Consider the following 13146-nt stretch of genomic DNA (forward strand, 5'->3'; position numbering starts at 1 on the left):
AGGCTGTCAGCTTGACCAGACAGATGATCAGCCTGAGAGAAACCCCACACTAATAGAAGACCCACTGCAAACTGATTAATTGCCATCTGGAGCAACTGCCTGACCCATATGGCTGTGCAGCTGCACAAATGCTGGTGCTAAACATAAGGGAGGCTGTGGGAATGGGGTGCCAGGACAAGGAACTGTTAGCAGTGGCATGGACATGGATTGGTTTAAACTGATTGTAAAGATACACCTTCTCTAGGTGCTTATGGCTTGCCTACTCCAGAGAATTGCCTTATCTATAAATTGTAAAATCATGGTGTATGTAAGTAAGCTGTGGAGCCTTTGGAACAAATTGACAGCTATTCACTGTCCCACATGCCTTTTTACTGTCCTATTGCCCTTGAAGCCCTACTCTGCATCCAGTGAGGGAGGATTATATTTAAATGGAAAAACAATCATCACTACAAAAAGTCAGTGAGATGCATAAGGTGCAAGCCACTTGCTCAGGACAGAAGAAAATCCTCTTTGGCTCAGCAGCTGCCATGGAAATCTCACAGGACCCACTTTGTAACTACAGAAATTTTCCCCTCAGGATCATGTACTGGTTTTGGCTGGGATAGAGTTGGATGGTGCACTAATTTTCTTTACTGCAGCTTGCATGGTGTTACATTTTGGCTTTGTGCTGAAAGTGTAGATAACAGAGGGGTGTTTTCATGGTTACTGAGCTCTGCTTGCAGAGTCAAGGCCTTTTCTGCTTCTCCTGTTATCCCACCAGGGAGGAGGATGGAGGGGACAAGGAGTTGGGTGGGGACACAGCTGACCCAGGGATGTCCCACACCACTGGTGTGCCATAGACAGCATGTAGAGCTGAGGGAAGGAGGAGGTGGGGCATGTTTGGAGTTATGGCATTTGTCTTCCCAAGTCACCACTGCAGGTGATGAAGCCCAAATTTCTAGGAGATAGCAGAACACCTGTCTGCCCATGGGGAGTAGCAACATTCTTTGCTTTGCTTGCACATGCTTCATTTGTTTAACTGTCTTTGTCTCGACCCACAAGATTTTTACTTTTCCCCTTCTGATTCTCAGCCCCATCCCACTGTGCCCACCAGGGTTAAACCACAACAGATCAGCAAAAGTTCTGCTGATTCAATTTTTATTCTAATTGCTTTAGGCTTTTTAGATTATGGAAATGGATACCAGTAGGTCTTAAAATAATTACTATCTTATTAAACTGAATGGATTTAAAAACAAAACACCTTTATTGAAGTAACTGCTTCCACTTGAAGTTTCATCTTTCTTAATTATCCAAGTAATTAAAAGTATTTTCTGTTTTTTCTGTGCTAGACATAGCAAAGTTTGGACCATTAAGAGCATAAAAAGGTTGCTGTTTAGGTGATCCTTCTGCCTTTGATAACATGAAATTTGAAATAGCTTTAAAAATACATGGTTACTTCATACAATTTTGTAATTAGAAAAAAAAAAAAAAAAAAAGGAAACCACAAGAGCAGCAAAATAACCTTCCAAAATTCTAAAAATCACTAACAATTTATAGCATGTTAAAAATATGTCAAGCAAAGGATAGAACAAAAGAATAGTTACTCCATTGCATGCCTTACCAGTGAACTGAACACTAGGGTATGTATTGGTCTTTCCAAGACGTGACATAGCTAAATCAGAAAATTGTAGCAAATGTTTCTATTTCCAAATATGCCCAGGTGATCATCAGGTATGGACTGTATTTTGGAGCAACTGGGCAAGCATGTTCAAAGCCAAGTCCAAAAGAAGCTGTGGCAGTAGCACCTGGATAGAAGAGTTCTCAGAGATGTGCAACCAAAGCATTTCAGTAACATGAAACTGGGAGCCCAAGGCAGTTCCCTTTTTTTCTTTTCATTTGTCCTAGATTTCTCACTAAAAGCATTTTTTAATTTAACCATATGTGGAGAAATGAAGGGAGTCAATGGCTAGCATTTCACTCTACTCTAACCTGTACTCTATTCTGGTATTTATTTCACCATTACTATTACTACTTGAACTCCAGTAGTTCAATAGCAGCTAATTTTCCTAACAGTACAATAGTGAAAATATTTTCATGCCTATATTCTAGTTTTTCTACAAGATGCACAGCTTGCCCATTTTAGGCAACTGTTTTATTCTGGTTTTCATCTAACTCTTCACTATGCATAAAGGAAATCTACAGTGCACAACCCACTTGCTGATGACTAAAAGGCAGCCACCTAGGCTTGCTTAGGACTACAGTGAGAGCTTAAGTTTCTGCAACCTTTCTTCTAGCAGAGGATAAATGGACTTGTGTTGGCAAGTCAAATTTCTCAGTGCTACTCAAAGATTGTAACCACCTCTGATAAAAAGCATTATGTAACTGCAGTGACAACCAACATTAGAGAATAATTACTTGACAGCACTATTCTGCAGTGGCACCAGCTAAAAGAGCATTGAAGATTTGTATTTTGCTAAAGTTTGATCTAAAATGATCAAAGAAAGCAGACTGAAACCAGGCTGACAGGATTTGAAATGTGCATTGCCTAATGCTATTCCACAGCACAATCCAAGCTTTTTGCACTGACTTAGTGCCCAAGCCAAGCTGCAATAATTTCAAGTAAACTAAGAAAGTCAAGATCAGAGTAACGTTCTGATGCAGGTATTTCCCACACCTCCTGCACTGTTGCAGCAACAGTAGAATTTCATCAGTAGGGATGAACTAGTCATGAACCGTGTAAGACTGTTATTACTGAGAAGATAGTTATGATCCAGACAGGTGATTATAAGGATTTTCTTTTTTCTTGTTGTTCCTTAAATACAGCTTACTGCGAAATAAACTGGAACATAAACTGCAAAACCTAAATTCTTTAAATGTGTGTTTTTCCATTAATCCCCAAAGCATTGGACAGAAAAAAAGCAATACCTTGCATGAGTCACAGGCACAACTGGTCTTTCTGGTCGTCTCGGGGGCAAGGTGCCAGGTCTGTTCACAGCGTTGGCTTTGGGCGGCCGAGGTTTCTTCGGAGGTATAGCAGGAACTGAAGGCTTCTGCAAGTCTAACTGTTTTTGCTCTCTCTCTGATCTTTCTTTAGAGCAATCATTTCCAGAAAAGAGAACAGGGATATTATTAAGTGGATTTCATTTGCACTCACAAGTCTAGATTCAAAGAAGAAATCCCCAGCTGTAGATAGACGGTATGCAAGAAAGAAAAATCTTTCCATTTCTGTTCCAAATCATTCTTTATTTGATATATTTGCCACAAATCAGTTGCTCAACCTGCCTGGCTGTTCTGCCTGGAACTCCTCAGCCAAAACATGTGTGCAGCATCTTGAAGGGAATACTATTTTTTTATTTTAGTAACTTACTGGTTTCTGACTGTAAAGTACAAGAATGGCAAGAAATTACATACCATATGGTACAGCTTCCCACGAGCACAACTTATATGAAATTTTAATATGAAACAATATTAATTTAGAAGGTCACTAAAATAATTATGCTGGATATTCTTAACATCTCTTGGACAAACAGAGAAATACTATTTTTGGGAGGGGAAAAAGCATGTTTCAAGTAAACTATAGTTAAGTGAAAATAAAATACAAGCAGAAAAATTAAACAGCGTCTAGCAGGATGTAACCCCCCCCAAAAAATCAGACCTATTATTTAGGCTTTAAGCACAGATTTATATGCTGAATTTTTCAGCTTGCTGATGAAAAGCTAAATCATTTGCAAAATGGATTAGGCACAGTTAGGGAGTGCCTCCATGCTAATATCCAATGCCAAATATGCAATGCCTGTGCATGTGTAAAGTAGAATACACATGAATAACTCTTCTAAATAATGTGCTCTAAATTCCTAATACAAAACAAACATGTAGACATGTTTGCCACACCCCGGAAAAGCTGATTTTTCTTAAAGAAAGAACAAAACTCTCCAAGGAACTGAAGTTCTGCTCTCTATATACTACTATTTCAATACCCCACTTCCCTTGACAACGCTGCCTGTGATATGCTGTGAATGTTGCACCTCTGTATACATCCAAGAGGAATTGGGAAAGTTACAGGATATTCCTTAATGGGTTATTAATGAGAACCCATTAATGAGAGGATCATGGAATAAATCCCCAGAAACACAAGGCACATTAGGTTTGGAATAGTCCAGCTCACAACGATTGTTCATGGGCAGTATGTTTTGAGCAGATGCAGTCATTGGGTCCTCACTAACACTGAAGCTTTTCCAGCACACTGTATAATTTTTAAACACTTAATCCTATGACAATTTATACTGCATCAGTGTCCAAGAATCTGAATTGTATGAGGGACAGGCTGGGCAGTGTGCCAAAACAGCTCAAAGGACGTTCCTGTGCCACCCATGCTGTCACACCACATGAGCCATTCCCTCCTCTCTCTGCTACTCCTGAAATGTAGGCACTACTCCTACAACCTCTTTTCAGTGTTTAGAAAAGATACAGATATTTATAGCCCAGTAGAGTAACATATTTAAATTTCCTCTGCTGTTTAAGCAGTTGCCTTTTTAAATCTAATAATGGAAAGCAAAGGGTCTTAATGTTAAGATAACCACAAGAAGCAGCACACATAACCAAAAGTAAAGTGATGTAGAGGAAATAGCTAAAACACTTGTCAGATTGCTAAGATGTATATCCAGAAAGAGATCTTGGTACAAAGTCTGAAGTACCAAGAGGTCTTGGTACAAAGTCTAAATTATGACTGCATTTAATCATGTACATACACGTGCCTTTTAAAAGGCTGCAAGTTCAAATTCTTAGACATTAAAAAATCCCATAAAAAACTTGTTCTTACAATCGAATAGTCCATTTAACATATGAAACTTGGCACCATCTTCCATTAGAGAATAGATGTAGCTATTTTCCTGAGACTATTCACCATTCACAATGAACACAATGAACCCATTAAAGGTTTAATTTGCTTGTCCCTGCTCTGTGTGGTACCGTGTCCCATTTCTAGCAATGTTCAAACATGGCTTTGAAGGATTTTTTAGTTTCTTTGCTGCCTTGCCTGTGACTTTTGTGGCTATGATAATGGGGTGATTCATAAGCATTAATGACTATATCTCCACAAAACGCCTTTGTGATGCAGGAAAACCACCAACCCAGCTTTCAACTAGAGAACCAAAGAAGACAGATGTTAAGAAAAAAGTACACACTAATCTGGGGTATTTTACTTGATCAAGCACCTGGGTTTTACAGAGCACTGGGCTTTATACAGCATTTCATGTATTGAGAGCAAATCTCCCCTGGCTTTTAATTGTGGCTGCATGTACTCAACAGCTCCGGATGGGTACACCTGAACACTCTGAATTTAATCCATTTGCAACAATGAGAGCCTTTCCAAAATGCTTATCATCACAGTCTATCAGAGTGGAAAACATCCAAACAATACACTTAATGGAAACAGAGAATGGGAAATGAGGATGTGCACTGGTTCTATTTCCCTCCTCTCTCTGCAGAGAACAGGCAGGAAAGCACATTTCATACCTTTTTCTTCTGTTCGATTAGGAAGACATTCTGGCCTTTCAGGTGGTATCTTCTTGATTTCATGCTTTCGATCTGTGGTCCCTGTCAAAGACAGAAAAACTTGGAATTCTGACCAAGCCAACAAAACAGTAACATAAGATTTAATTCTGCAATTTCTTAGGCTTTTTATATTTCCCAGTTTGAAAACATCTTGCTAAGACTGAACACAAATTTACATAAAATATTTGCCTGTATCTTAATGACAAAAAAGCACTTGGATATTCGTGTCTTTATAATCAAGTTCACAGTTCCCAAAGCAGGCAATATCCCAAAGAACAGACACTCTCTGACTATTCTATGGGAAAAAAAAATGGTAACTGCAGATTTAAAATGTGGACAAATCCTTTATCATTACAGACATAAATGAAGAGAAACTTAACAGTGTGCAGAAACATTAGGAATAAATCAATTAATTGAGCAATTTCAAGGGAATGCGTGATGGAGCTGAATATACAGAGGTTATTTTACATTAAATTAACACATCCCTTTTTCTCCACTACTAGTAGCTGTTCACTTCCACATATTAGAAGGAGGAGAAAAGCAGTGCTGGCAGCATTCTGCAAGGCTATTTTAATTGGCAGCTTTTGGCCTGGAGGTTTAAGCCCCCTGACTTCTTCTGCCTCTGTACTAGAGGCCTTGACATACAGACTTTTGTTGCTCCAAGAAATATGAGAACTTGTGGCACCAACAATGGGAAGATTTTGCAAAAATTTCCTGGCACATACAAGATAAAGTCTTCTAATCTCCATGTTATAACAAACACTTTATTGGATATTGGCTTTGCTGCATTGGCTAACCACTAGGTGCTAATGCCATTTCAATTTAGTAGTGTTGAAAACTGCTTTAGGTAACACTATTAGCATTTCAATAAAAATTACAGTAGATGAAATCCAAGAAAAGCAGAGAAGGCAGGGCAAGGAGCACAAGCCAATTTTTTGTTTCAATCTATTCTATTATATGCAGTTCTCAAGTGCATTTACATTTTCTGAATATGCTGTTGCAAGTCCCTTCTGCAGCTGGTTCCTAGAAATCAGTCATCAGTGGTGATCACCAGCCATTGTTTCTTTACCCAAGTGTGCTGTTGGACAGGCAACAGTACCACATACTGTGTCAATAAATAATACTAAATTCTCATTTATGGTTGGATTTGATAATCTTAAGGGTCTTTTCCAATGGAAATGATTCTATGAAAAAGACTTCACTCCTGAGAGGAGAAGCTGTTGCTCCTGAGCAATTAAAGCCTTTCAAAACTCAAGTTATGCAAAACACAAGTCAATGTATTAATAATCATGCACACACTAGTGTGTTCAAGAAGAAAGACACCTCAGTCTGTACCTGATTACAGTTTGATTAACAGTCATCATTAACACACAGAGGAACATTTCCAGGCCAAGTCTAGAACAGTGAGCCTACAGCCAGAGGAGCTCCCAGACTCAGTTGTTATTCCTGCTTGGACTGTGACCCCCAAATTGATCAACACCCAGGCAGGCCCCATGGTCCTGCCTTAGCTCCCAGGTGACAGTCACCTTCAAGGAAGCTTTGGGAAGCCCTGTATCAGCTCCCAGAGGAACTCAGGAGTATTGCCACCCTTCAGTCTGGACACAGCTATATTGCTTACCCCAGCTACCCAGTGAAATGCCAATGCTTTTCAATGACTAGTTCATTAAGGAACTTGGGCTCCTAAATTTGGCTCTCCAGTTTTCACCTTGCTTTGTAAAATGCAGCACAGATGTCTCTGGCTGTTTACTGCTGTAGGATGATAAATTTCTATCTCTACTACAGACACCTCTTTACACATACGCCACTTGTACTACAAAGACAAGTTCTAATTCTCTGCTTTGATTTTATGCTCTGCTTCAGAAGATGCTGACATTTAATTCTTTAGGCTGCAACTGACAGTTTTAAATTTATTCTTCACACTGTGACTGGTCAAATAATGCAGAAGCATTATTGAAGTTGTTACCTTCTATCAACAGTAAGACCTGATGTGGAGATGTAGTAAAATACAATATAATCTCAGTGAAGAAATAATTTGACAAAGTACAGGATGTCAGGATGATTAATCCTAATAAACATAGGATGATTTTCAGCTCTAGATATGTATCAGAAGAAACTCTTGTGCCTGATCAGCCAGGAGTTGTCAAAGAATGAGTATGAAAAGAAAGAACTGCAATAGTCTTGGCTTTGACACAGACTTGGAAGACCTTAATCAGATTGTCTGCATCCTTTTTACAACCCTTTTTCCTTCTGAAAATGAGCACATTTCAGAAGGAAAAATGCTGTGGTGACATAGCATTATTTTAAAGCATGGTATACAAGCAGGTACCTATTAGAAGTGTTATTCTCTAATTATAGCAGTATAAATTGAAATAAATATGAAGTTTTATAGAGTTTTTACAAAACACATCAGGCTTTAACAACTGTGGTCACTAAGACATCGTTTTTAGACAACCACCACTAGATGGCAAAGTCATACTGCTATCTCTGGACAGTATTACTGATTTAAAATCAAATTTATGTTTCCTTGAGACTCAAGGCAGAGTGGAGAACAAACCAGGGATGTCAATTAGAAACACAAATATTTATGGTCATGATTCTGTAGTCAAAGAACTGCATGACAAATTCCAACTAGTTAATAAATTATAGCATATTAATTTACACTAGATTCTATATTGGTATAAGCTGCACTTCTACCAACAGCTTAAGTCTGTAGGAGAGGAAAATTTACTTTTTAAAGCACCAAAAGCTGGAACACATCACAGTAAAAAGAAAATTATCTGGAGATTGGACATATTTGTTTTGGTTTTTAATGTGTGCCTGCAGAAGTGCTGCTGCAGAGTTTTCACAAACTGACTGGACTTAAAGGATTAAAGAATTCCAGCCACAGTTATGTTTCCACCACAACTGCAATACAAATGAAAGCTCTGGGAGCATTCCCTGCCTTGTGATTTGCATTTTTACATGAATGGAACTGGAATTGGTTTCTGAGTTCAGGACTGTCAAGTGTGTAGATTCTTTAACTGTTTCTTAGTTTCATGATAAAAATAAATCATGCAGGCACTTTTGAAAATTAGTATGGAGAGGCCCTTTTAAAATTACAAATAGAAGTATGTTCAGCTCTCAGTAACTATACACAATTCAGTATAACAAATCACAAAATCAGTTTTGTTAGCACTGCTCTGTTTGGAAAAACATACTCAGCCCCTTAATACTTTATCAATACCTTTATCTACATAACCATTCAGGATGATTCCTTTTAGTTTTACACTTAGGGCTATAGAAGTGTTGAAAACCAAGAATCTATGGCCTATAACCTGGAGCAGCCAGCCAGATCCAGCATTCATGCAGATCTGCAAGACTTAGACTGCAGCTCAGAGGAAGCCACTGTATGACACTATTTTATAGATATTCTAAAAAGCTCTGTGTCTCTAGAATAAATCAGATCTGTAGTGAGTGCAGTTCCCTCCTGCAGGTATTATCAGACTCCACATACTGTGTCTGTACTGAAGGACATGCACACAATCAACTCCAGTCAGGGAACAAAACCAAAACAATTTGAAAACCTGAAATATCACACTTGCTCTGATTTAACATGATTGAGGGGCAAACCAGGTTATTTTGAAATGGTATAGATGGCTGACTGCAATACATTTACACCACAGTCTTTCAGAGTTACCAATTATTTACATTTGATTGTGATTTATTAGTTGTTGCCTAGACATCTGCCTGTCAATTTTGATACAGATGAATTCTATACAAATTTGAATACACTTAATTTAGATTGAGATGTGCTCACTGACATGTGCTGTAAAAATTCAATTGCACTTTACCTGATCCTTGTTTGATGACAGGAGCTGATGGAGGTGGTGGTTTCTTCGGTCTCTAAAATTGAATAACAGAAGAAAACAGGTTGCTTTAAAAGGCCTGTAAATCTCATTCATACAGAAGTTGGAGTTGATCATAAAGTATTTAACATTAATAATTACAAGTCATAAGACTACAGATCTGTCACATATTTCTCCTGAAACAACTTCATTAAAATAAATTTGAAGAGGAAAAAAATAGCATTGAGAAATAAAATATCATTTTTATATTTGCAATTGAAATGTCCTGCTGAGGGGTTAAAAAAGTTATTTTATGGACCTTAAGACTGGAGGAATACATGACCTTTGATCTAATGAAGAAGTCTATTTCTTTAAAATTTAACCTTGTAAATATTTACCCATCTTGGAAAAAAAAGAAAAGCAAACACAAAGAAACTCCGAGATACATGTGGCAAAACCTGAGGTATTTTCAGACCCATAAATGAGGCAAAAGTGCAGAACTCAGGAAATACAACAAAGGTTACTATTTATTCACTTACTAGGATATATTTAGAGTTCCAGGTGTGAAAGATCAGAATTTTAGATGTTTGGTGAAATGAAACTAATTATTCTGACTAATCTGTCCTTTAATACTTTTACCTTCTCTGTTATGATGATTTCCCTAACAGATCTGTAATGGTAAGACTGAGAAACATGACCACCAATGGTTCTGGCAGTGCCAGAGCAATTTCTCTTCAGCTGAGGTTGGGGGACTGATGCCTTTTCCTCTGGGCTGATGTGTGTGGATGCATGCACAGCACACTGGCAGTCACCACAAGTGTGTTGGAATGAGTACAGAACCAAACAGAGCATCATGCTAGATCAAATGACATACTCTATCTCTCACTTGGAAAAAAACCCAACAAACTATTAAGATTATTGTAAAGAAATTCTAAGGGAAAAAAAAAAACATTTTCTCATGTTCATTCTTTTTTTCTGACCTTTCTTTTGCTACAGATCACAATCACTTTCACTACATTGCTGGCTATGTTGCAATGTATGTTGTCTTGTGGAACAAATGTGAAATAAAATGATTTTTCCAGATATGCACAGCTTTGCCAAACTTCAATCAGCCACTTAGGCTAGTATTTTCTCTCAAACTCTTATTGATCCCTGCCCTTCCCCCAATTATTTTCTGTCTATCCACCAAAGCTTTTGAGAAAGATCAATTGCTTTGTTCACTTGCAGTAATTACTTCAGTGTCTGCCCAAGAACTCTCAGATCTTGCTCTGAGTGCTGAAAGTGAGCAGGTTTGCTGTGAAGGCTGAGTGCTTGCCACATGCCCTTCCAAGGGATCTCTCTCAAATCTAGCAAATATATTCATCTCTGGAGAAAATAAAATTTCAGTTTTTGCCCAGACAGGGTAAGCTTAATATCCTGAATCTCAAAGTTGTCCTCCAGCAACCTTCAAGTTTCTCCTACCATCTTACCCTGCCCAGATCACCTCCCATCATCAACCTGAGAAAGCTGTGGCCGAGAACTTGGGAGATCAGAATGATCTTTACAGCCTGGCTCCCATGGACCATTGTCCACAAACACTGAGTTCCTTACACTCTCAGAGACACTTCAACAAGAATTTGAGCAACGTGGTTTAAGGTTTAAATGCAGAAAAGTGAAGACAAATTTGGAAAGGAAATGAGACAGAGACAATGAATGTCCTATGATGGGCATTAGGAGTTCTGCTGATAATGGCTGCAGAGGGAAATAGTTGATGCTGAGGACTCAACAGTACAACGCAGGCATTTGGGGTTTTATTGTGGACTGATCCCATTGACTGACCATATATCAGCAGCTGGAATACAAGAGATGCACTCCCTTAGACATATTTTGGCTCAGTTCTCTCCTGTAAGGGGTCTGAGTTATGTCCCCTGAGATGTCTCCCACAGCATAACACGTGCAGACAGACAAGGGACAGATTCATTATGGTCACTCCTGATTAAAACCAAAGCACTGATGTAGAGAGACACAAAGGAGAAAGGGTCTATGGTTCATTTGACAAGGTGGCTTTAACTGAAAGCTGAAGAGGGAAATAGATTGTTTCAAAAGGACAGCACAAGGTCAGAAAGGGTGTAGTGTGAAGGAGCCTTAAAAGACTCCTTAGGGGAACATGGAGAAGAGAGAAGGAATTCCAAGGGTCTGGATGAGATAACTGAGAAGGTGATGGAGACAGACTAGAATTTACAGAAAGGAAACCAGGACTGACTGGACAAGAAGAGAACAGAACTACAGAGCAGGGACAAAGAGTAAAAGGGGAGAGGAAAAAAAGCTATATAAAGAAATTTGGTAAAGGGATAGAAAGTAAATCCAGATGGTGATTTGGACTCAGGTAGTGAGCTCAGGGGAAAATCTTGTAATGGAGACCACCTGAGAGGTGAAGATTTGGACTAGGCAGTGAATAGAAAAAGGCTGGAACAAATAGGCATGCATAGAAAAGAGTCAGGCTTGGAAAATTGGGGACTGGACAAGGAGACGGGAAGAGATCCCAAACTTTTGTTGAACAGACAGAACTACTGCAACAAATACTTTCAGACCATGGGATGTAATCCAAGGTTTCTGGATCACATCAGAAAATACCTGACAAAATCACTGGTAAAGTATTTATCTCCTTCCCTTTTAGCACTGATTCAAGCAAAGACAGATGGTCTATAGTCCTACCAGTTACTTACTCAAGTGGCCAGATCTATGATATTTCAAGAATTAATAAAATTTTATTCTCTACTGTTAGAGCAAACCTAGCTGCAATTTCCAAGCATCTGAATATCTAATTTACTTTACAGGTTATATTCAATTATACTCTAAAGATCATTTTAAAGATACATAATTTTTAAGTTCAAAAAGACTGAATAATTACACAAAAAAAAAATTGATACAATAAGGACTTTTTTCTTCTATAATGGGCTCACTATGTCTTCAGGTGTTTGATTTCTGCCTCTTCTAGAAATCACATACTTTCATTTTAAGGCCTAAAGCCAGGATATGCACTTTGCTGTGGAATTGCCTTTTCATCTCCCACAGTTTTTGCTGCTCTTCTCCTTTCCTTTGCAATAATTATCATGTTAGCCTCTGTGAGTTGTTTAATAGTTGCTTTATTAAGCTTTCCAAGTTATTTAATTTTTGCCTTCAGCATCCAATTTTATTGCCAAAGAGGGAAGCTGGGTGTCAGTAAATTTTGGTTTTATCACAGAAGGCTTACCCTGTCACTGTGAAATACTCATCAAAAGCCTGATTGCAAGCTTGTAATATCCCACGGATGACTCAAAAGGTTCCTAAAATTGGAATGGTTTTTGGGGGAAGCAATCCATTACTTTATTCCAGGAAACCACAAGATTTCTAAATATTGTCTGGCAAATAACAATGCCATCCTTTTCAAATAAATAGGAGCTGAAAAAACTGCATAGGTTTTACATTTTCTTTTTTAGTAATTCTGAGAGGTAAAGAAACATGCCAAAAAGATACCAAAAGCTTATTATTTTTCAAATTTCACAGTTAAAATCTCACCCTTTTTTGTTCTGGAACAATGCTTGACTGTTGTCCATCAGCATGCAGGTGATACTCTTAACATTTCATATTCCACCACAAAAACAATGAAGAAGATTAAAGAATCCTGGATATCATTGTATCACATGACTCAGTCCTGGGACCTCTAGTTCTTCTCTCTCTCAGACTTGTAGGACACAGGACAGAGAGCTTTCAGAGCAGCTTAGTGCAGGTGGGGTGACTGGATGGGCAAATCAAACCCTTCAAGCAAACT

General features: G+C 38.4%; 1 protein-coding gene across 7 annotated transcripts in view; it reads right to left on the minus strand.

Annotated features, from left to right (window-relative positions):
* The window catches only part of SH3KBP1 (SH3 domain containing kinase binding protein 1), a 209539-nt gene that overhangs the window by 21619 nt on the left and 174774 nt on the right, over positions 1-13146 (minus strand). For all 7 annotated transcript variants that reach the window (XM_018913607.3, XM_050973299.1, XM_050973310.1 and 4 more), the window contains 3 exons: positions 9363-9414; positions 5494-5574; positions 2905-3067 (listed from right to left, as the gene is read on the minus strand). In XM_018913607.3, coding sequence (XP_018769152.1) covers positions 2905-3067; positions 5494-5574; positions 9363-9414 — 296 coding nt within the window. The remainder of the gene's footprint in view (positions 1-2904; positions 3068-5493; positions 5575-9362; positions 9415-13146) is intronic.

The sequence above is a fragment of the Serinus canaria genome, chromosome 1 (genome assembly GCF_022539315.1).
Source record: "Serinus canaria isolate serCan28SL12 chromosome 1, serCan2020, whole genome shotgun sequence".
Taxonomy (NCBI): Eukaryota; Metazoa; Chordata; class Aves; order Passeriformes; family Fringillidae; genus Serinus; species Serinus canaria.